The sequence below is a fragment of the Chiroxiphia lanceolata genome, chromosome 15 (genome assembly GCF_009829145.1).
Source record: "Chiroxiphia lanceolata isolate bChiLan1 chromosome 15, bChiLan1.pri, whole genome shotgun sequence".
In the NCBI taxonomy this organism is placed as follows: Eukaryota; Metazoa; Chordata; class Aves; order Passeriformes; family Pipridae; genus Chiroxiphia; species Chiroxiphia lanceolata.
Genome location: NC_045651.1, coordinates 9,973,818 through 9,995,271, shown reverse-complemented (window position 1 = coordinate 9,995,271; position 21,454 = coordinate 9,973,818). Strand labels below are relative to the sequence as shown.

The window sequence follows — 21,454 nt, the reverse complement described above, 5'->3', positions numbered from 1 at the left end:
GAAAACCTCTCAAGGAAACATTTTCCATCAGAAAATTCCAATTCCTGTGAATCAAAATTGCTTACAGGGCAGGTTATGCTTGGATACTTCTCTAATATCTCTTCTTCTATGCAGTCTCAAGTGGCTTTAAATCTCTAATAATAACTTTTTAAATGTGAAGAGGGTTGTAATTAAAAGGTGAAACAAATTGTTTCAATCAACATTCACTGTGATTTTTTAAAATTCTTTCTAAACACAAAAGCTTGAGGAGAAAGAAGATTCGAATTTGTTTTACTTTCAGTTTGGGCTTGTAAATATTTTTATAATTTTTCCTGGGAAAGAAAAGGATTTCCTACTTTAGATGTAGTTAAGAAGGTATTTTTATGCCCAGCCTAAAAAAAAAAGCTCTATACTCATGCAGATAAACCTCTCTTTGACCCTAGTGATGAGTGGAGTGTTAAATTTGTTATGTCTTTACTGTCACTTTGATTCAGTTGTTTTACAATGAATGGCATTTGCATCAGAAGGCAGCAGAATAACCATTTCTTACCTTTAGTCTTTCTGTTACACCATCAGTGAAGCTGACTGTGAATTCAGCAATTTTGGGCACTCTGAGTTTTCCTTTGTTCTTCTGGTCAGGCTGATACTCTGTTCTTGTTTTCACAATTACCTGGAAAATATCAACACTTTTAAGGTTTCTGCCCACAGAACAAAACATTTTGGATTTGTTATCTAAGCTTTCCTATATAAACCATCCCCTGGACTTACACAAGCACCATAAATTAACACAAACTCATCATAGCCTCAGGAATAAGAGCGACAGATAAACAGTCAGGCAGATACACAGAACTAGGACAGTGAGCTTATCACACTGAGTCTTAAAATAGCTGACAGCAAAATGTTTCACACCCACTTTTGTTTAGGACTAGGCATTTAATTTTTATATCGTGTTCAACAGGCACAGTAACAGCCCATCCTAAAGAAGAGCTTCACTAATTAAAAGCTCCAACCTATCAAGCTCCACTGGAGCCAATTTAAATTTAGGCCATTTGATGTCTCATTCATTCGGGCTCCAGATTATCAATATCAATCTGATATTATCACCTTGGGTTTTCCCCTGAAGATCTGTGTCAGTTGCTGATTAATCCAGGTTCTATTAATCTTTTAAAAATGAGGTGGTTTCTGCCAATGGAGAAACTGTAAATGGCTCTTAAAAGGGTTTGGTCAAATTACCTCTGTTGCATTGTCAATCTACACTGAATTTAACTGTGATCTAGAATGACCCTAAATATTTTTGGTGAAATGCACCCACTGCAAACACAGTGAAGGTAACAGCTAATTCCAACTGCTCCCAGAGGGGATGAGTGTCAGGGCTGTACTCAGAAACAGCCCTTCAGAGGAGTGAGTGTATCCAACCCATTATGCAGGAGAATCTTGAAAGACCACCCATCCATGAGCCCATGCAGCTAAAGAGTGTCTGGAGAGCATTCCAGCAGATCCACATGGTCTCACTCCAGCCGGGAAATGCAAAAGAAGACAAAACAGGTTCATGCACTGCCAAGACCTGGAGCTCATCCCTGGAGAAGACACTACTGCTGAGCTTCTGCCTGGGATTCCCAACCCAGGGACAAGGTCCACAAAGCAGCTGATGCTTTAGTGTGGTTTGCAAGGTTTGGAGAGGTTAAAAAAGGATGGAAAGAACATTGCAGCTCTCAATCCCAGGGCCAACACTTCCACTTTTTGGCCCCCCATTCTGAGCTGCAGGATGTGCAGCCTGGTGAAAATTAAATACTCCAGGAGTGGTGGCTGGTCCACATTAGTGACAAGACTAATCCTAAAGCCCTTACTTAGAAACAAAAACACTGTGAAGGATTGAAAAAGATTAAGTGATGCACAAGGTTGAGTTCCCAGCTAATCAAGGATTTATTTCCAAATGAAGACAGCAAAGTCTGGTTTGGACCAAAGAGAACCCCAGGTATTTAATCCTCCTGCACTTAATGCATGTGAAAATCAGAGTGACAGAAAACCAGTGAGGAGTCATAAGCCAATTTTCTGGATTCAAATGCAAATCATTAAAGACTGATGAATATTTACATCCTTCAGTGAATCTCTCTCAACAGTATTTATTACAGTAGCATTTGCAATATTAAGACTTGGGAAGAAGGGGGGACAAAAAGCCACATTTATATCAGCATTTTGTAGCTCAGGGTTTCAGATGGCACAACACAGATGACGGGAAATGACAAATGGGGACAAGCTTGATTTGACAGGTTTGGGATAAATCCTAGCACTACACTCTGAACCTACTACTGAATCAAACCCCATTTTGCCCACTATGTCCAGCACGCTGCAGCCAAAATAAGGCAAAGCTCACTCTCCAACCAAGACCATCTGGCCCAGGTCAGCTCCGAGTTTCAAACAAGCAATAACCTCATTTTCTCCCTCAAAAGGAGGCCAGTGCACTCAGGACTCATGCAGCTGGCCAGCTTTCCAGTCCTCTTGCAGGCCTTCTGTAAACCCAGTATAGAAAATTACAGAGTCTCAGCCAACAACACCTGCCAACCAGTGTTTAGAAATTGCAGTCATTCTGTTTTCAAACAATATCCAACTCCCCCAAATTCATGCTTCCTGCTTGGTATAAATCTTAGCTGCAGACATAATTTTTAAATTTACATGAGGGCTTTTTCACAAACTCTAACACTGGGTCTTAAGGAAGGACCATGAAGCCAGAATAAAAGAAAGAAAATCAGATTAAAACCTTACTTGTTTCTACATACAATTTAATTTTTTTCCATTCTCTGCCATCAACACCAGTTTTTTTATGGATATTTTTCCCACTGTTGTTACATTCAACCAATACCCTACAAGCAGGAAAGCCTGAATTATGCTGTCTGCAGGGATACAGCACAAGACTGAAAATAAACCCACACAGCCCTTCACAAGGCATCCGATTCAGGTCCAGTAGCAATTCTATCATGTCTGTGAATAAATAACCAAGCTCAGTCCCCAGCCAGATCAGAAGCTACTTGAAACACAACCTGCTGACTGTGCCAGCAGCAAAATGTGTGTGCACAGAGCCAGAGTCATCCTGCTGGTCAGTGTTTTTCAGAGAAATTTGCAGAGGTATCAAAAACCTTTAGTAGAAGAGGTAAGAAGTACCTTTGCTAAATGCCTTCTGGCATTGCAAAAGCTAAAAGTCTGCTCTCCAGAAGCATCTTTGTCAGACACCTGGTGGAACTACTCAGCAGGAAGAAAGACAGGGCAGTCGGTGAGGTCTCCTCTTTAAAGGAGAGCACAGAAATCAAATGACAAAGGTCAAAGAGAAAACTGAAAACCTGCGGGGGGGGGGGGGGAAGCATTCAATATTGTGCCAGTAATGACAAAAATGCAATTTTGCTGAGGGCATGGGGTGTACATTTAGAAGAACAGAACTCTTGCTCAGTCCCCTGTAGCCTAAATAAATCACCCTGAGCAAACTCTTACAAAGTTAAAAGTGCAAATTTAGAAAAGGAATAATAATCGTATAAAGAAACTTTTCTGTATTTTAAGCGTTACTGGGTTTTTTTACTAATTTTTTGGTTGATCTGTTTTCATTTTCCAGTTCTCTGTTTGAGTTGGGTGGGAAGGTTCTGCTTTCCCCACCCTCACCGTTCCCTGCCATCACTCCTTTTTCACCTTTTCTTTCCATTTTGTCAGTGAGAAAAAAATTCCTAGCAGTAAAGTTCCAGAAATGCTACCCAAATTGCTGTTGACTGTGGAGTAATAAACCCCCCGACCCCACGGTGGGCGCAATGATCAGCGTTCATTCATCACCGGCTGCCCCGGAGCAGTTCCAGCCCAGCCCAGGATCCCACTGTTTCCATGCAAACAAGGTACATTCATCTCACAGCACGACAGCCTTCCTGGGAGAGCTACCGGCGTTTATTACAAGCCACAGCAAACACACTGACCCCCATTCCCTCTCCTTGTGGGTTCTGCAGCGTTGCTGACTTGGGCAGAGTCACTCTGGATTGAAACCAGTGGAAGTGAACATAAAACCGGGCTCCTGGGTAGGCTGCAATTCCAACTGAAGTGAAAGAAATGCTCGTCTCCTCGTTCCCTTCCCTGGGATGCTCTCACTGTTGGAAGCTGCTGTAAGGGGGCAACTTCCAGAATTGGCAGCAGCTTGGCTGTGCTCGGGCCTCCTGAGTACTGACAAGAAACTGAATCAAACCAGTGCTTAAATGGTCAAGAAATCTCTAGAATACTCACAGAAAAGACAATTAGCCCCTTCTCCACTCCCACTGCAGAAACACCTCTCTGCCCATTCTCTGCACTTGTCTCCTTCAGCTCTCAGCTCCTGCTGCCAGCTCCACCAGGCTTGTCTTAACTCAGTCCTCCTGGTGAGAAGGCTCTGGCTGGTCTAAGCTGGCATCCCTAACCATAAGCTTATTGGAGTAGAGAATTACTGTGTTATTATATTATTATTATTTATTTATTTTATTGTTTTATTATTTTTGAAGCAACCTGCACACCTGCAAATGAATATTAAAAAGCAAGAGCAGTCCCAACAGCTCTTTGAATTGTCTGAGCCTTTGCGACTGCTGGATAAAAACCCTTAGAACCCTTCTGGACACTTGTCAGCCTCTGTGTTTTGTTATCTAGGCTCTGATTCAGCACCAGCTCATAACTGTGCCCCACTTGGTGTGCTGTCATTGTCCACCAAAGAGAGCAGCCTCCCTGCCAGCTTAGTCCAGCCCTTCTGTAGTGCTTTACAGCCTGTACTGGGGATGGAGCCCAGGTGAATATAGCTCAGGGGATCTCCCTGCAAATTAACTTGCTGCTGTGACCTGTTCTTAAAAGTTTTCACACTATTTCCCAGAGATCCTCTACCTTTAGGTTGCAGAGACTGTGCTGTTTATGGCAGATGCAATAAAGGGGACACAAATAAATTACCCGTGACTTTCTTCATTTTACATCTGATATAAAACTGTTCTTTGAAAGCTGCCTCCGAGATGAGGTTTGCCCAGTGACTGTAAGAATACAAGAGGAGAGAAAAGGGCTTCCATGGACCACCAAAAAGAGGAATCTAATGACAGGAATCCACACTGCAGTCCTTGAAGCTTCCTCCTTAACCAGGTTTATCTGGTATTCGAACTAATTAATTACCAATTCAGCAAAGCACTTAAGCATGCAAGTAGTCCTATTAACATCAGCAGGATTAGCTGGATATTTAAAGTTAAGTGTGCATTCAAGTGCTTTGCCTGATCAGAGCTTCAACTGGCTTGAGGCACCTTCCCACAGCCAGTTCCAATGCTGCTGGCTGGGGATCCTGGGAATTCTTAGTCAAGTGCTCAAGGTGCTGTGCACACCAGCATGACCCCAAGATCCCATATTACTGATAGAGGAGGAGGGGAAAAAAGGACAAAAAAAGAACCTCAATAATGTGCTGAGTCACACCAGCATTTGGTGGCAGAGTCAGGAGTTCCGACCACAGGTTGCTACTACTTACAGTGCACCGTGTTTCTCAGGCTTTCATTAATGACTGACAATAATAGTTCCAGCAGATTTTCCATACAAATATAACATTCTTGGGATTAACAAAGTATGACTGGAGTGGGAAGGAAGTCATATGCTCTATGGAAAATGGCAGCTCTCTGCAGAGTTGTCCTTTTCAGCCATCCTAGGTCAGCAGATGTAATAACACTCCCCATATCTGGAAAGGTTCTGACTTTCTATTCTTTTTCTTGCATCTTCTGGTTCCTCATTCCAATCCCTCATTCTTCTGGAAGAGCTCAGAGCAGTCTGTAGGGAATGGCCTGTGAAAGCTATAAAACCCCAACACGACAGGACCACAAGCCATATCCATCACACTGCTCCACACAAGCAAGACGTTTGTAATGATACTGTTTGCTAATACATTCATTGAGTCCTAAACCTAAATGCACTTATTATTCCAGGCTTAATGCTAGTGCCATGACTGGAATCAATAGGAAACCTTTCCTTGGCTTTAATGAATGCAGGACCAGGCATCTTCTCTGTAGTGATGCTTTGGAAAATTATAGGTGTGCTGAGATGAGAAACAACAGATGAGAGTCTGCCTACACCAGCAGGAAATCCATCACTGACAACCTTGAGAAGGTAAACAGTAGGAGAGTGCTGGGAAGTCTAGAGATTTGGGACTCTGAAATGAAAAAGAAAGCAAGCTTCTAACCAAGTGGGTTATATTAAAAGCATTTGCTTTGAGGAGGAAGGAGCAGAGTAGACGTGAAATGTGACAAATGGAAAAATATCGCATTAAGCATGGAACCTTAAAAAGGATTTTCCTGCAAAGGGATGAAGTAAGTGTTTCAGAAAATGAACTGATATGAATTCTGGGTCTTGTGTCCAACTGGCTAAACTTAACATCATTTATTGCCACTTTATATTTGCGTTTGAGCTCTATGGTTTTCCCTGAAGAAATGAGTAATAATATTTAACATAACAGGCATTGTGAAAACTTTAAATTATTCATTTGGAAAAGGACATGTTGCCCTGCTGTAATTCCCACTTCACTGCCACAGTGCATGTAATATATTGTGGTTCAGGTGCTGCAAAGCACAAGCCATAAAAATTTAAAATACTACTTCCTGGGATTATTAATAATGAAGAGTCTCTCACTCGGAGTGGCTGTCGGATTGACAGAAGAGATAAACAAAATGTGTTTCTGCTACCAAGGAGAAAGGTTTCTTCTGAGTTCAAAGCTGGACTTTGTAGTCCCACAAAATGGTTGTAACACCCCCACTCAGAATCCATGTGGATTAGGCTCTCTTTTAAATGAAAATAAGACTCAGCTTCATTCCTTTCCACACCTTTCTTCATTCCTTGCAGAGAGAGAAGGAAAAATATAAACTCCTCACTGGCACCAATGTCATGGTTTCCTTTGCCTTTGTTACCCAACTGAGCATCAGTAGCTGAGCAGGACCTCAGCCTGAGTCCCCCATGCAGCACCTGCCCAAGGTGTCTGGTGACAGCAAAACGTGACCTCCAGTCTGGCACTAAACCCACTGGGACTGAGGCAAGTTCTCTCCCCTGGAGCTCCAAGACAAGGAATGGCCAAAATTCACCACCTGCTCACACAGAATTCTCCAGTGACCTGCAAGCCTTAATCCTCACACAGAGCCAGCTTCAAAGAGCAAATGAGATATACACAATACTGCTAAGTTAAAATACTTAGCAGTAAAAGAATGTAGGAGAAGAGATGGAAAAATCATGTTTCAGGGCTTAAAACAATCCTTTTCTTTGCAGGCTTAGGATGAAACATTGCTAGGCATGAGCAGCTCCATGGAGCATCTCCTGTACCTCCTTCTGATTGTTGCCCTGGCTACTGCTAGAAACAGGACACACTGGAAAAGGTGAAACAGTATTCTCAGACTCCCTGGCAAACACCATGCTGCAAAATCCCAGATTTTTAGAGAATTAGGTCTTTAAAAGCTTTCCCAAATAATTATAGTCATGTCCCTTCCCATGGGATAGACAGCTATGCTTCCAAATCTATAGGATGGACACATCTCAGCAGGCAGATTTCCCAAAGGTTAGTGTTAAAATTGGCATTTGGGATGTATGTGCCCACAGCATCCCAGTCACTATCTGAATACATAACATGTCTGAAATATCAAGCAGCAAAAGGCAAAAAAAGGAAGAAAATTTAAGAAAAAGGTCCCCTGGATCAAATCCTTAGTCACTAGAGAAAGCCAGGGTCAGTACTCTGCTGTTTTTACTCTTCATCTAATGGGTGTTGTGCTGGAAATGAGTTTCACAGAGGCTGGTAGGAAAAAAGTGGTCTCCTGAATCAGTGCCAGGAGGATATTCCAGGCATAAGGAACATCACAAAAGGACAAAGACAGCAAATGTAATCAGCCCTGGCATCACCAGTGAAAGGCAGCACAGAATGCAAAGGCTGCGCTGGGAGCTGAAAGAAGCTGAGAAGGGAAAGGCAGGGCTCCAAGCACAAAAGGAGCTTGGAATTTATCCAGCTAAGTCTCCCTGCAAATCCCTAGGTGACTGTAACCAGCAGGAACCCACAGGAGGCTGGGAAGGGGTGACGAAAATTGATTTCAGTAGGTTCATCCAGGAGAAGGTTTAGCAAAGCAGACAAAAGAATCAATCTCTCAACTGTAGGGAGGGCAAATTGGCCGGGGTAAATTAGCAGAGCTCCACTGATTTCCTCTAAACTGCCCTGATTTACACTAGTCAAGGATGCAGCCCAGTCTTCCTTTCCAGACCAGTCAGTAACTGGTATGTGGGGTTCATTTCACAGTCTTGCTGAAATGCTTCCACCCTAAGTAATTGGCTTTCATGTTAGAGAAAAGAATAGACTGCAACAGGCTCGGCCAAACCTCCATACCCTCACACACTTTCCCTGTGTCAATTCCTGCTGTTTGTGCAGAATGCAGCTCCAGGAATTGCAGTGCAGACATAACTGAGTTTAAGAGAGGCAATGGAGCTCACAAAACCAGGCGGCTTTAAAGCCCCTCACTCGGACACTGATGGCAGTGCAGTTAAGGAGGGAGACTTCTGCACAGGCTACAGAAATCCTGGGATGTTCAAAGTGAAGCTGTGCAGCAGCAACATGTTATCTGGATGCAAGGGAGGCCTCCGGATGCTGCCCCAGGTGCCTGTGAGCAAGTGCCTGGATCGTGGCACAGCCCCGGATCACCTGCGAGCGGAGGGGCTGGTGCGTGAGGGGAAAGCCAGAACAGCAGCAGCGATATCCAAAAGAGAGGAGCATGAACTGCCAAGAATCACAAGCAGGGCTGTCCAAAACACGCAAACAACATCAAAAAGGTTCCCCCAGAAACGCTGCTCTGCCAGACAGTTCGATGCTGCAAATATTTATTGCAGCTTAACGAGTAGAGGTGGTGTTTACGTTCAAATACACATTTAGAGGACAAATGGATTTGCATAGTGTAGGAGGGGGACAATGTCACAGGAGAGGAAGCTCAGACTTTGGCCTTTGTGGGGATTAGGTAGAGTATCCCAAGTGGAGAAAGGAAAGGATGGGGAAAGGCAAGACAGCCTGCCTGTTCCTTTATATTTGCAATGCTGTCTTTTTATTCCCTTCCTTTCTTTTATTCACACTTTCTTTCCCTTTGCATCCTCCTCCTCCCTTTCACTCCTGCTTTCTCCACCTGCCACATTAGTATCCCTGCCCCATCCCTCCAGCCTCACCAGCAGATGAACAGGAGCACAGCAGCCTGTCCCCAGCTATAGCTCAAGCCCTCCCAGACACTGGCAGGGAAGGCTGAGCTGCCTCTGGCTCCACCATGTGCAGCAGCTCCCCAAAACCAGCTTCACACACCCTGAAAACAGCCCCACACGCTCCAAAACGAGCTCTACACTGCCCAGACCACGTGTGCCTTCAGCCTGGCCGGGCTTCAGAGAGGGCAGGCTGACATCAGTGTTTCAGGACAGAGCTCCAAGCAGTCCCCGAGGTACAAGAGCACTCATCCAGCTACTATTAATTATTCCTGCTCAGCTGGCCAGGACCAAACATTATTTTCTGTTAAACCAACAGGGACAGGCTGTGAACACAAGGGACCCCCCTGATTTTCAGGAACTCTTGATTGCTCTGTGTAAACGCGTGGCCTCAGCCAAGGGCAGGAGCACAGGGCGGGAAAGGCATTTGAAGAGAGCAGTTACATCTATTTTTCTCTTTCTTGGGTTGGATGGCAGGAATTTGCCACTAGAGAAATTAATTCTCGAGCCTCCTGATGCATTCAAAATAAAGAACAATGGACCACATGATAAGCCTTCTGCAGTCTTCACCACAAAAGAGATGCCGGATGTTTTTTCCAGCCCTGACAATAGCTTTCATGCACTTTTGTGTTATGTAAAATTAGGATTTTTCTGCCAGAACTGAGGCATTTCCTGGTGGATTACACTGAAGTGAGCCCAGAGACCAAGGGGTTCCCAGTTGTTGGTCTCATTTAAACAGAAAGGTCCCTGAAAAGCTGCACATCTTTTAGCATTATCATTGCAGAGACACAATTACAGCTGAAGCACTTTGTCAGAAAACAAGGCAACACCTCGTCTTTTCCCCTTTGGTCCTAAAAGATAAAAGGCTTGGTGGTTTTTTTGCTTTTTGAATCAGAAGAAACGAGACTCAGATACATAAAAAGCCAGGTCAAGAGCTTGTCACTGGTGTTACACGGATGGATTTCAGCAAAAAGGCCGTGCAAAAATTATTTAAGAGCACCTGTCTCTGCCTTCTGCCCCAGCAAGAGAACAGGGGACAAGGGAAATGATTGAAGATAGTCAATAAATATAAATACACAGCAGGTTTAGCACCCTAGGGGGGAAATTACAATCCTGGGTACATTTCTCCCCTCGCAGTCACACAACTGCTGACAGAAGGACGAGAATGCTGATGCTGCAGGAGGAACAGCACGAGCCTTGGGAGGGAACATCCTCATTTGGTGGAAAAAGAAACAGTCCAGTGGCCCTTAATTTAAAAACAAAAGATTCCCAAATTGAACCCTCATGAATTCCTCCCTGCATTTTTCCAGCAGCAGCAAGGTGGAAGTCAGAGGGAGCTGCTAAGCTCACAGTGCTTTGAGAAACAAGCCTGTTAGGAAAGCACCTCCAAAAGGACAGACAGTAAATTTAAGCACACCTTTAAGAAAGTGTTTTGCCCTCCCACCCCCCACTTCTTAGAATCAAGGAACTATCTGAAAACAGATGGGCTTCAGGGATTACATCACATAAGCAAAAGCCTCATTATTTTTGTTCTTTCTGCCTATCCTTTCTCTGAAAGGGGAGCCAGACATAGAAAACACTTTGAAAGACATCATGGAAGCTGTGGTGAAACACCTACAGAGGTTAATGCTGAGAGTCACTCAAGGTACAGAAATATCCTTAAAATGAAGGAAAATTAGGTATTTAAAGCCCTTCAACAACAATTTTCAGTCTGTAAATGCCATAGGCTTTGTGGGGTGCTTTAAGGATCTGACAAATAACAGGTTTGATTTTCTTCAACCTGCATATAGCTGTCTAAAACTCAACTGAAAAAAAAAAGTCTATAAATGAACAGAGCTTGCAAATATACAGCAGGTGAAGGCATTATTGCACACTGGCAGTAACAGCAGATGGGTTGCTCAGCATAGACCTTGTACACTCTTGGATCACCATCTGAAGCTGTTACTACTCCTCCTTTATGACAGACTGAAGTCAAAGCAAGGACAGAGCCCCAAACCTCCTTGCCCTGGTTTTGATGCACCCTGGATTGCCCTGACCCCAAGGTTAAGATCCAGGTCGAGAGCTCACAGTTTCATAAAAGAAGATCCCTTCTAAGGGCAAAGAGAAGCTCAGAAAGGGGAGTATTTAGCAGGGTTGGGGTCCTTTTTAGGTTTCACTCACAGGAGAATGCCAGGACAATGCCCAGCTCTTTGTTGAGTGCCGAGGCAGGAGCTGGCCGGCAGCATTGCCTCCCTGTGGCTGCTGTCAGCAGGATTGGGTTTGCATTGCAGAAAACCTGTGAGCCTTTAAATCCCTGCTGAGCTGTCACCCACAGACCCCAACATCAGGGCTGGTTTAGCTCTGGTCACTCCTGCAGCATCCCATGCAGGAGGCACAGAAAACACCTTACCTTATGCTCTCACTCTCCCAGGCTAAAAATCAATTGCTGACAGGTTTCAGGAATAGACAGAAAAAAAGTCAATTTTAGGTAGTTTTTTTAACCTTGCCTCCTGACTACCAAGCAAGAATACACCCTGAAATATTTGAAATCCATGTCGACTCCTCCTCAGACTCACAGCCTGACTGAATTCAGCAGCAGCTTTGCTTTCCTAAGTACAAAGCTGCAATTTCCCCCTTTCACTTAACCTCTGCCCAAGCTTTTCACCTGAGGCTCAGCTCCTTATTAGCAGGTCTTTAAACAGCCCCTCTGCCCTGGAGTGAACTCACCCCAACAGAACCTGCTCTACAGAGAGCAAAGGAAACAGATTGTGAATTATTTTGCTTTTATCATAAATAACCTCTCTTCCTAGTGAAGGGATCTCCAGCCCGTTAACTCCAGGCCTGCTGCACACAGGAGCTGAACCACAGCCTGCAGAAATCAATACCTCTGACTCTAATGAGTTCTGAATCATGCTCAGCACGCCTGGAGATACATCCCACTCTTCCAGCAAAGAAAAATATGGATGTCAGTAGATGCACTGACAGTAATGTATGCTAATGAAGGTAATGTAACCTAACAACACGTGAATTATTGATGCAGGCATGTTTAAACAGAAAAATCAGCAAGGAATCACAGCAGACCAATACACTCCAGTGTTTGTTCACCAACAGGCAATTGGAACATGGTGGTTGTGAGAACACTCATTACCACTTTATCAGGCTGAAAGAATTCTTGTTGGGTAATCCATGTCTCACCTGATCCAGGAGTCATTTAAATTTCACACCCTGTGACACTGGGTGATCTCAGTGCACCATTTGTAGTGGCATGAAAGGAGCTACTTTTACACACGTATAGTTGCCTCTGAGGTTTTCAGACATCTATGACAAATCATACTGCTTTGCCTGAATTATTTTGCTTAATCTTATTTATCAGTCATAGGTAAGGGCTGGTTTAGCCTCTCATTCACAATAGCTTTGGAAATCTAACTCCCCTGAATGCAGCAAAGTTGCACCTGATTGTCATGAGGCACATGGAGAACGAAACCAGCTCCTTTGTCTGGCACAGCTCTGGTTCAAGGCAGTTGACTCAGCTCTACCATAAAATAAACACAGTTTGTCTACCTAGGCAGGTTTATCACATCCATCATCATGTTCTCCTAATGTTATTTAGGGAAAATTCATTTTGTACCACCGTAAAAACAGGATATATGTTCAATAAACATCAGTGTTAATTTTGCTGTTATTCCATTATCCTGTGAGATCTAATCATTCTGTCTGTACTTTGAGGTGAATTGGCTCCACCTCTGTGGTATCTGGGAACTACATTGCAGACAGGCTTTGTTTTGGTAAGGACTGTTGGGGCATATGGATTTTTACAGTCTCATCATGTCCTCACCAGGTTATATTGATGTGCATCATCCCTGCACCAACAGAGACAAAAGATTTCCTAGTACATGCTGCATCCAAAAAATCCCAACCACAACCCACAGCCAATTGCCAGCACACATTCCTGGACATCTTAATGCTGCATTCAGGTGTGAGAGAGTTGAGAGGGCAGGGGAGAACCGTGTCCTCTGGCCAGGGCTGCTCCTCAGGATCTCAACCACTCTCCCCAGAGAAATCAGCATCCTCAGTGCCCAAATAAGCTTTGCAAAGCCACGGAGAAGAAAACGGAGCTTAACTGAGATAATTAAAACAGCTGCTTATTTCGGAAGAGTTATCACATTACTCTCAGTGCAGGCCATTAATCTTACTGATAATAACACATTTTAAATTGCTCCTCAGTTTCTTCAGCACTCGCAAGAGAAACACGCCAAGCTTTTTCCAGCTGTATTTAAGAATATTTGGGAGGGGAGGGAGGGTTTGAAGAGGGAAGGAGTTGGGGGATAGTTGTGTGCTTATTTGCCATGTAAAAACAGGTAAACACACTATGAAAGATAGCCCCTTTTTATTTATTGAATAAATATGCCACAGTTCTATCACCAGAGCCCACTGAAAGCCACGGGGCACATATGTGTGCACAACCATGCAGGAGCAGCATCTGATTCTGCTTTACCTTTTCCGGAGCCGGGAACTGCAGGTGATTTACTTCCAAAGGTGTGATCAAAGGGACTGTCTGAAAACCATCTTCGTTGGATGGTTGTTTGTTGTTCTTGTCGCTCAAATTACTCCCCAGCTTCACCATCCTTGGACCTTGCTTTCCAGACCTAAAACCAGGAAGGTGATCAATGTCACGGGGGCAGTGGGAAGGGGAGGATTCCTGCCTTTCCCTGCTCGCTGTGGGGTGATGCATCGGTCCCTGGGTTCCAGGGAACAGGACTTCACCGACACGCCTTACACAGACATCCCAAACACACTCCTTGAGCCCCCCCGAGCTGTCAGCACAGACACGGCGGACCCCACACCACCGGGAATGCCACCAGCACTGCTGGGAATGTCACCAGCATCACGGGGAGAGCCACCAGCACCACTGGGAATGTCACCAGCACCAGGAGGAATGTCACAAGCACTACCGGGAATGTCACCAGCACTGCCAGGAGTGCCACCAAGCACCACCCCTGCCACAGACATGCACGGGGACACGGGAACAGGGGACACGGAAAGACAGGCACACGGGGACGGGGCGCCATCCCCCACTGACCCTAGGGGTGGTTTTGATCCACCCACCCACCCCCAATTTTTGCAGCCCTTTGAGGGGCTCCGAGCCCCTCCCCTGCACACCCGGGGGCACTCGGGGGTCCCCCCTCCTGGCTCCCCCCAGGGGCGGCGGGGCTGGGGGTCGGGGCGGGGGGTTCCGCGGGCACTACTTACTGCAAAGCAGGCGGCGAGAGGCGGCGGCGGGGCCGGTTCCCGTGCGGTGATCCCGCGGGGGGAGCGGTGCTGAAGGGACAGCGCTGCGCCCTGCGCTCGGTGCGGCTCCGGCAGCGACTGAGGGCGGGCGGGGCGGCGGCTCCCCCCCCTCAGCCCGCACCGCCCGCACCGCCCGCCGCGGCAGCGCGCGCCCCCTGGCGGCCCCGCCGCGCACCGCGCCTGGGGCGCCCCCTGCAGGCCGCGCGAGGGGCTGCGGCTGCCCCGGCGGGAGGGGGGGGACGTGAGGGACGGGTCGTGTCCCGGTGGCACAAAGGATGCAGAGGGACAAGTGGGAGCTGGGACACTTCCACTGCGCTGCCCGGGCACAGAGATTGGGCACGGAGAGCACTGAGGGTGGAGATGACCCAGGGCGGCTGCACGGAGATGGGGTCCCCATTGCCGCCCTTTGGCCCCCGGTGACAATGACCACTGTGTGCTTCACTGGGGCATCACTCGATGTCATAGAATCCCAGAATGATTTGGGTTGGAAGCGACCTTAGAGATCATCCAGTCCCACCCTCCTGCCATGGGCAGGGACACCTTTTCGCTAGATCAAGTTGCTCCAAGCTCTGTCCAACCTGGCCTTGGACACTTCCAGGGATGGGGCAGCCACAGCTTCTCTGGGCAACCTGTGCCAGGGCCTCACCACCCTCACAGCCAAGAATTTCTTCCCTATAGCTAACCTAAATTTCTCCTCTTTCACTTTGAACCCATTTCTCCTTGTCCTGTCACTCCAGTTCCTGAATGCAGAGTCCCTCTCCAGTTTCCTTGTCAGCCCCTTCAGATCCTGGAAGGGGCTGTGAGGTCTCCACACAACCTGCTCTTCTCCAGGCTGAACAGCCCCATGTCCCTGTAGAGAAGGTTCCCCAATCCCCTTAGGAACTTCATGGCCCTCAGTCACGGCTCCCAAGTGCCCACTCAAAGGTCAGTCTCTCTCCCTGATGCCCATTCAAACACCTGAAAAGATATTGAAGCCACATGGGGATCAGTCTCCTCTCCCAGGCAACAAGAGACAGGACAAGAGGATATCCTCAAGTTGCACCAGGGGAGCTTCAGATTGGATATTAGGAAGAATTTCTTCACTGAAAGAATGATGGAATAGGCTGATCGAATGTTGGAATAGGCTGCCCAGGGAATCACCATCCCTGGAAGTGTTCAAAAAACATGTAGATGTGGCACTTATGGTTTAGCAGCGGAACTGGCAGTGCTGGGTTAATGGTTGGACTCGATGATCTTGACGGTCTTTTCCAGCCTTAATGATTCTATGATTCTCAAATGATGGAATAGCAGGACAGGACCAAGCCCGCAGCCCTGCTCAGCTTTGTACTGGATTCCACTCCAATTTCCAGCAGCCAGACTGGAAATCACCATGAGCAGTCACAGTCCCACCACCAGCATCCCCCCAAACACCAGCCCCTGCAGTGTGAGGCTGAACACTTCACTTGGAGATAGAGGATACTTTGGGATGACTTTAGCCTGATTTGTTTATAAATATAGAATTTGCCTCCAGAGCTTGCTACTTGGCATCTTTCACAAGACCTAAATATACTCCTTTAAGGTGTGAACTGTTTCCATAATAAAGCCTTTTAGAACTGACTCGTGAAAACTCATTTAAAGCCATATTTTGGCAGAGCAAGGGGAAGTGCTGAATGCAGTCGTAAAGCTTGCTCACAGTACAGAGGGAAGAGCTGAGAGGCAGCTAAAACTACTTGCTACTAACATCACCTTACATGGTCCATTAAAGGCCCTGTTTCCAATAGTTTTGCCAGTTTTTAATGCTTGGAATTTAATGGGTTGGAATTTTCTCTGCCACATTTCTGCTTAAGACCAAACCTCTGCAGTAAATTTCATCCAAGAGAGTTTTTCTGGGATTAAGAATAAGGCTCTGCCATATATAAAACTCAACTTTGAACAACTTTTTCTTGGAACATTATAAATTTTTGTCAAGCAGCTTTTTGATGTTCTCAGAATCATCTGAAAAAAATCAATCATGTCATTAGGTTTTGGGAGTTCACATCCAGGAAAGATTTCTTTAGCTCGGTAGTAGGAACTCCTGCAGATCTAATCCATCAGAGGTGTGTTCAGCTCAACAAAATTTCCACTGAAACTACAATTCCAGGTTGCTGCAGACTAGACCAGGTGTAGAGGCCTGCAAAGAAAGATGGCAGGTTGCATCCCACAGATATGGGAAAGTGTAGGACTTGTGCTCTGTAGGTCTGAGGAATTACATAAAAAACCCATTCACTAAAAATTATTGATTAAATTACTACAATATAATGTTTTAATATTGTAGTAATACCAGAAATCATCCATCCATGCCCACGTGGGCCAGGATCTGTGCAAATACACAGCAAGTTACACACCCTGCAAAGTCCTTGTCTCGTGCTCTGCACAGAGATGATGGTTTGGCTCAGAGTCATCATTCAAAATGCAGAGGCTGTAAGAAAATCCAAAAGCACAGACTCTGCAAATGATGACAGAAGCCCAGTCTCATCCCAGGCTTTGTCAGCTCTCCAGATCCAAGCAATTGCAGCAACTCTTTCCCAAAGTCTCAATATATTACAGATTATATCATCTGAAGTGATTTGACCATCCAAAGAGAATCACAGATCTATCGCTATCCGTGCATTGCAACTCCATAAAAATTGCATTGTGGTTTTCCACCTTTATCTGGTAATTACCAAATGAGTGCTTTGTTGAAAAACAAAGTGATGTCCTTCATAGCTTGCAGATGCATCTGTGATCTGAAAACCAAATCATTTTCATCCACATCAACACTGGCAATGAATATCCTGCTTAGCCAAAATATTACATTAGTGACACCTAAGCAGATCCTTTGACATGAGATCTTGAGCAACGATTCACAAACACACTGATGTGAAATTTCCAGAATCACCTGTGCAAACCTATGGAAACTGTGGTTACACAATGAAAAATAAAGCTGTAAATAAGGTTACCTGCTTGTTCCACATCCCTACTCCATTGAACACACTGATATGCTCACAGAGTTAGTATATTAACTTTTGTTGGTTATACTTGAATACTCTTCAGAGTAACAAAGCTAAGGGGCAATGAGGTGAATCCCCTTCCCTCTTGTGCATTGCTACCACTGTAAAATACCTTTCATGTAGCTGCAAATCTACTGATAACTAAACAGAGCTTAACTCTGCTGGAGATACTCCACGTAACCCAGAGAAAGCAGCTCAACAGGGCCAGCACTCGAGCACTGGCACTTGGAGCCACTTTCCTGCTAAAAGGCTTTTAGTTCTGAGCACCAGCAGCAAGAACCTGCAAGAGATGAGCAGGGGCTGCTCATTTTACCTTATGACTTTTTACAGTAGAAGCACATTTTAAGCAATGTGTATCAGTGGCACCATCTGAGAATTTTGGCAATGTGGTGGAGGGAGGTGTGCAGGGAGATACTGAAACTTTCAAAGCCTTCCAGTAACTTCCATGTCCTACATAACACTGAACCAGCCCTGTGACTACTTAGGGTCAGTGTGGCCCATTTCAGTTTGAAAATACCTCTTTGCAAAGTCCCTCTTTCACAAACAAACAAACAAACTACCGGGAGTAAATTTACGTAGCAGGATGCTTCGTGGAAAAAAGAGATACCTAAAGTTGCCAGCAAAAGTGAACATTCTGTAGGGACAACATTAAAGCAAACCCAACTGAGTGTGAGAAATCAGAGTAACACACAGATTTTCTTGCAGAGCCAATACAGGGTCTGACATTTCCGCCCACACAGCACAGCTCGGTGACAGGCAATAAGACACAGCCGCAATATGAGCAACATGAGACTCCAGAGGAATAAACAATATATTTCTTCTGTCAACAAAAATATATGCCTCTCTTTATTCCTCTAATAAGTCTCCTACAATATATTAATGCATTGGGTTTGTGTGGCCAGGGGGAGGGGGCTACAGGGGTGGTTTCTGTGAGAAGCTGCTGGAAGCTTCCCCCATGTCCAACAGACCGGTTCCAAGGGGTGGCACCTCTGGGATAACAGATTTAAGAAGAGGGGTGAGGAGGAAGCTGCACAACTGCAGCCAGGAGAAAGGAGTGAGAATATGTGTGAGGAACAACCCTGCAGACACCCAGGGCAGTGGAGAGGGAGGGGCAGGAGGTGCTCCAGGTGCCAGAGCAGAAATTCCCCTGCAGCCCATGGTGCAGACCCTTGTGAGGCAGCTGTGCCCCTGCAGCCCATGGAGGTCCATGGGGGTACAGAGATCCACCTGCAGCCCCTGGAGGACCCCACATTGGAGCAGGAGGATGCCCAAGGGAAGCTGTGACCCCATGGGAAGCACATGCTGGAGCAGGGTCCTGGCAGGACCTGTGGCCCCATGGAGAGAGGAGCCCACACTGGAGCAGGTTTGCTGGCAAGGAGTTGTGACCCTGTGAGTGACCCAGACTGGAGCAGCCTGTTCCTGAACCCTCCTGAACTATGGAGGGATCCATGCTGGAGCAGTCTATGGAGAACTGCAGAAAGGACTCACGTTAGAGTTCAGGGAGGACTGCATCCCGTGGGAAGGACACATGCTGGAGGAGGGAAGGAGGAGTGTGAGGAGTTCTCCCCTGAGAAGGAAGGAGAGTGTGATAAACTGACCACAGCCCCCATTCTCTGTGCCCCTGGGCCTCTGGGGGAGAGAAGACAGTGAATTCGGGAGTGAAGTTGAGCACAGGAAGAATGGAGGGTAACAGGGTTTGGGTACAACATTTCACTGTATTGTAAATTCTACAATTCTATTGTAAACAAAATGTCAGTCAAAGTGAGTTCAGCCTCTCCCCACTCTAAGCCTGAACACATAAATCAACTTCTCTTCAGCATTAATGAATATTATTTTACTTACCTGCTCCTTGATCTATGAGACTCTTATGTTCAGTCTCACTTCATAAAATACATTTCCTGCACACTATGCATTTTTCCCTATAATGTTCCTGTTCATTATTACAAGAAACAATATTTTTGTCTGTTTTGATATATTGAAATACTGGTATCAGGCTTTCAGTGAAAGAATTGGAAAATGTGTGAACAGGAAGTAGGAATTACTAAGAAGAGCAACTACAAAACTTGAAGACACCAGGTGAGAACAAAATTCAGGAAGTCCCAGTAGTTGAGGTAGGGCAATCCTAGGAGTAACATTATCCACCTTGGCCTATTCTATCCCAAAAATCTCGTTTATTCCTCAAACATTCACAATAATTCATTTCAAAATTAGTCTAATGTAACAGTGAAAACCAGAACAGAAGTTTAGGAGATGGTTTAAGCCAAATCCAGCCCTGCTCTTAATTCCATGACTTAACAAATATGTACAGTCAGAATTCAGATTTTCCTGGAGAAAACACCATGATGTGGATGGAAAGTAACTTTAGACAGAGCACAGCAACATGGGAATGAATCTCACCACAAGCTCAACCTAAACCCAAAAGATGAGACTACTGCCACTAAAATGTTTGCCTGAGGGAACTGCAGAGCTGTAAAAGGAGAAGTCTCTGATCCTTGTCCATGTTCCAAACTGCTCCTTACTGCTCATCCCCCATTTTTGGCTTAGTTTAGGACAAAAAAGTCAAGCGAGGAGGGCATTTATGTTCTTTTCCAGATCATTTCACAGACAAATTAACATCATAGCCAAAATTTTTCACCTTCTATGTAGTTGAAGGAATTTAGAATATCCAGGGGTGTAAAAGTGATCAGGTCCATTTTAAGGTGGGGTTAACTACTCGTAGTCCTTGCTGTGAGGAGCTCATCCATTTTACAGAATTACATCAGCACCATTGACTTCCCATCACACGCTCATTAGGAACAAGAAAATAATCATAGAGCAGAACAGGGGGGAAAAAAAGAAAAAGTCATGTTAATTTATTATTCATTTCAGAATACAAGAGATTACAGAGATTCTAGAAGAGAAGGAGAATTTGTTAGTGCCTTACTGAACCTTCCTGCACAGCTCTTTGGATCTGCCTCTTTTCCTCCTGGAAGAAGAGGAGATCCTCTCATTAATCTGCTCCATAAACTCAGCACAAGAGACATGACCTAGCCCAGTCTAAGAGGTGCCACAGTCAATGGGAGGTCAAAGTACTCAGCACCTTCAGCCTCCCTGGATCAAGGCATCCTCCCTTTTTCCTTAGGGGCCTCCATAACTTTTGCTTCCAACAAAATGAAAGTGCAGCTTCACACGTTAATTTTCACCAGGCAGTAACTTTCAAACGTGGATTTTTCTGCATCAGATCAGAGGCTCCTGATGCTTTCACTAATAAATGAGAAACTTCCTGTGATTATTTATTAAAAATCCACTGTGGCTTTAATATACTTCAATAAAATTTGCTCTTTTCCCCCTAAAGTAAACTTCCACTTAACTGATAGGCTCTCCTGATACTTCAGTTTGCTGGAAAGCCCATGTTAAACCCCTCCAAGTATGGTTGCTTTGGTTTTTATGCAAATTCCTACCATCACAGTTATATAAGTGCTTATGCAATAAAAATATACGTGATACACAAACCTGCCCATGTCACTGAGAATTATTTACAAGAGCTATAAATCAAAGTTTCATCCAGTTTTGCTTTATATTTAAGGACCTACTGCACATACAAAATGTCATATAAGCCCAAAGTTTGCTTTCAGCCACTTCCCCCACAAAAAAAAAGAAAACTAGAATTCAACTGCCTGCTGAAGGCTATTCTTTAGTCAGAGTCCATGCAAAATTGTATTAGAAGCTTTGAAGTTAAAACATGAACACTGACTACCAGAGAGGGCCCTAAAGACAAAGACTGGATGTAAATGTTCAGTGAAGACAAAGGTCACTTTATACTTTCCCAAAATCTGACCATGTTGGAAACTCCACATCCTGTTCTCAGTTTTGCTTTAGAGTTGAAATCTTTTCATTGAAGGAATCAGCAGGGAAATATTATTAACCTTGGTGATTGACTATGTTGTAATGGCCAAGTTATGATAACCTCAGTGGCCATGAGATGGCAGAACCTCAACTGTTGG

At 45.1% G+C, this 21,454-nt stretch overlaps 1 protein-coding gene across 1 annotated transcript in view; it reads right to left on the bottom strand.

Annotated features, from left to right (window-relative positions):
- Positions 1 to 14,594, bottom strand: part of NSG2 (neuronal vesicle trafficking associated 2) — a 35,452-nt gene extending 20,858 nt beyond the window's left edge. Inside the window, exons 1-3 of the mRNA XM_032703167.1 lie at positions 14,425 to 14,594; positions 13,670 to 13,820; positions 530 to 649 (exon numbers count right to left, since the gene is read on the bottom strand). Coding sequence (XP_032559058.1) covers positions 530 to 649; positions 13,670 to 13,798 — 249 coding nt within the window. The 5' untranslated portion in view covers positions 13,799 to 13,820; positions 14,425 to 14,594. The remainder of the gene's footprint in view (positions 1 to 529; positions 650 to 13,669; positions 13,821 to 14,424) is intronic.
- Positions 14,595 to 21,454: the final 6,860 nt, after the last annotated feature.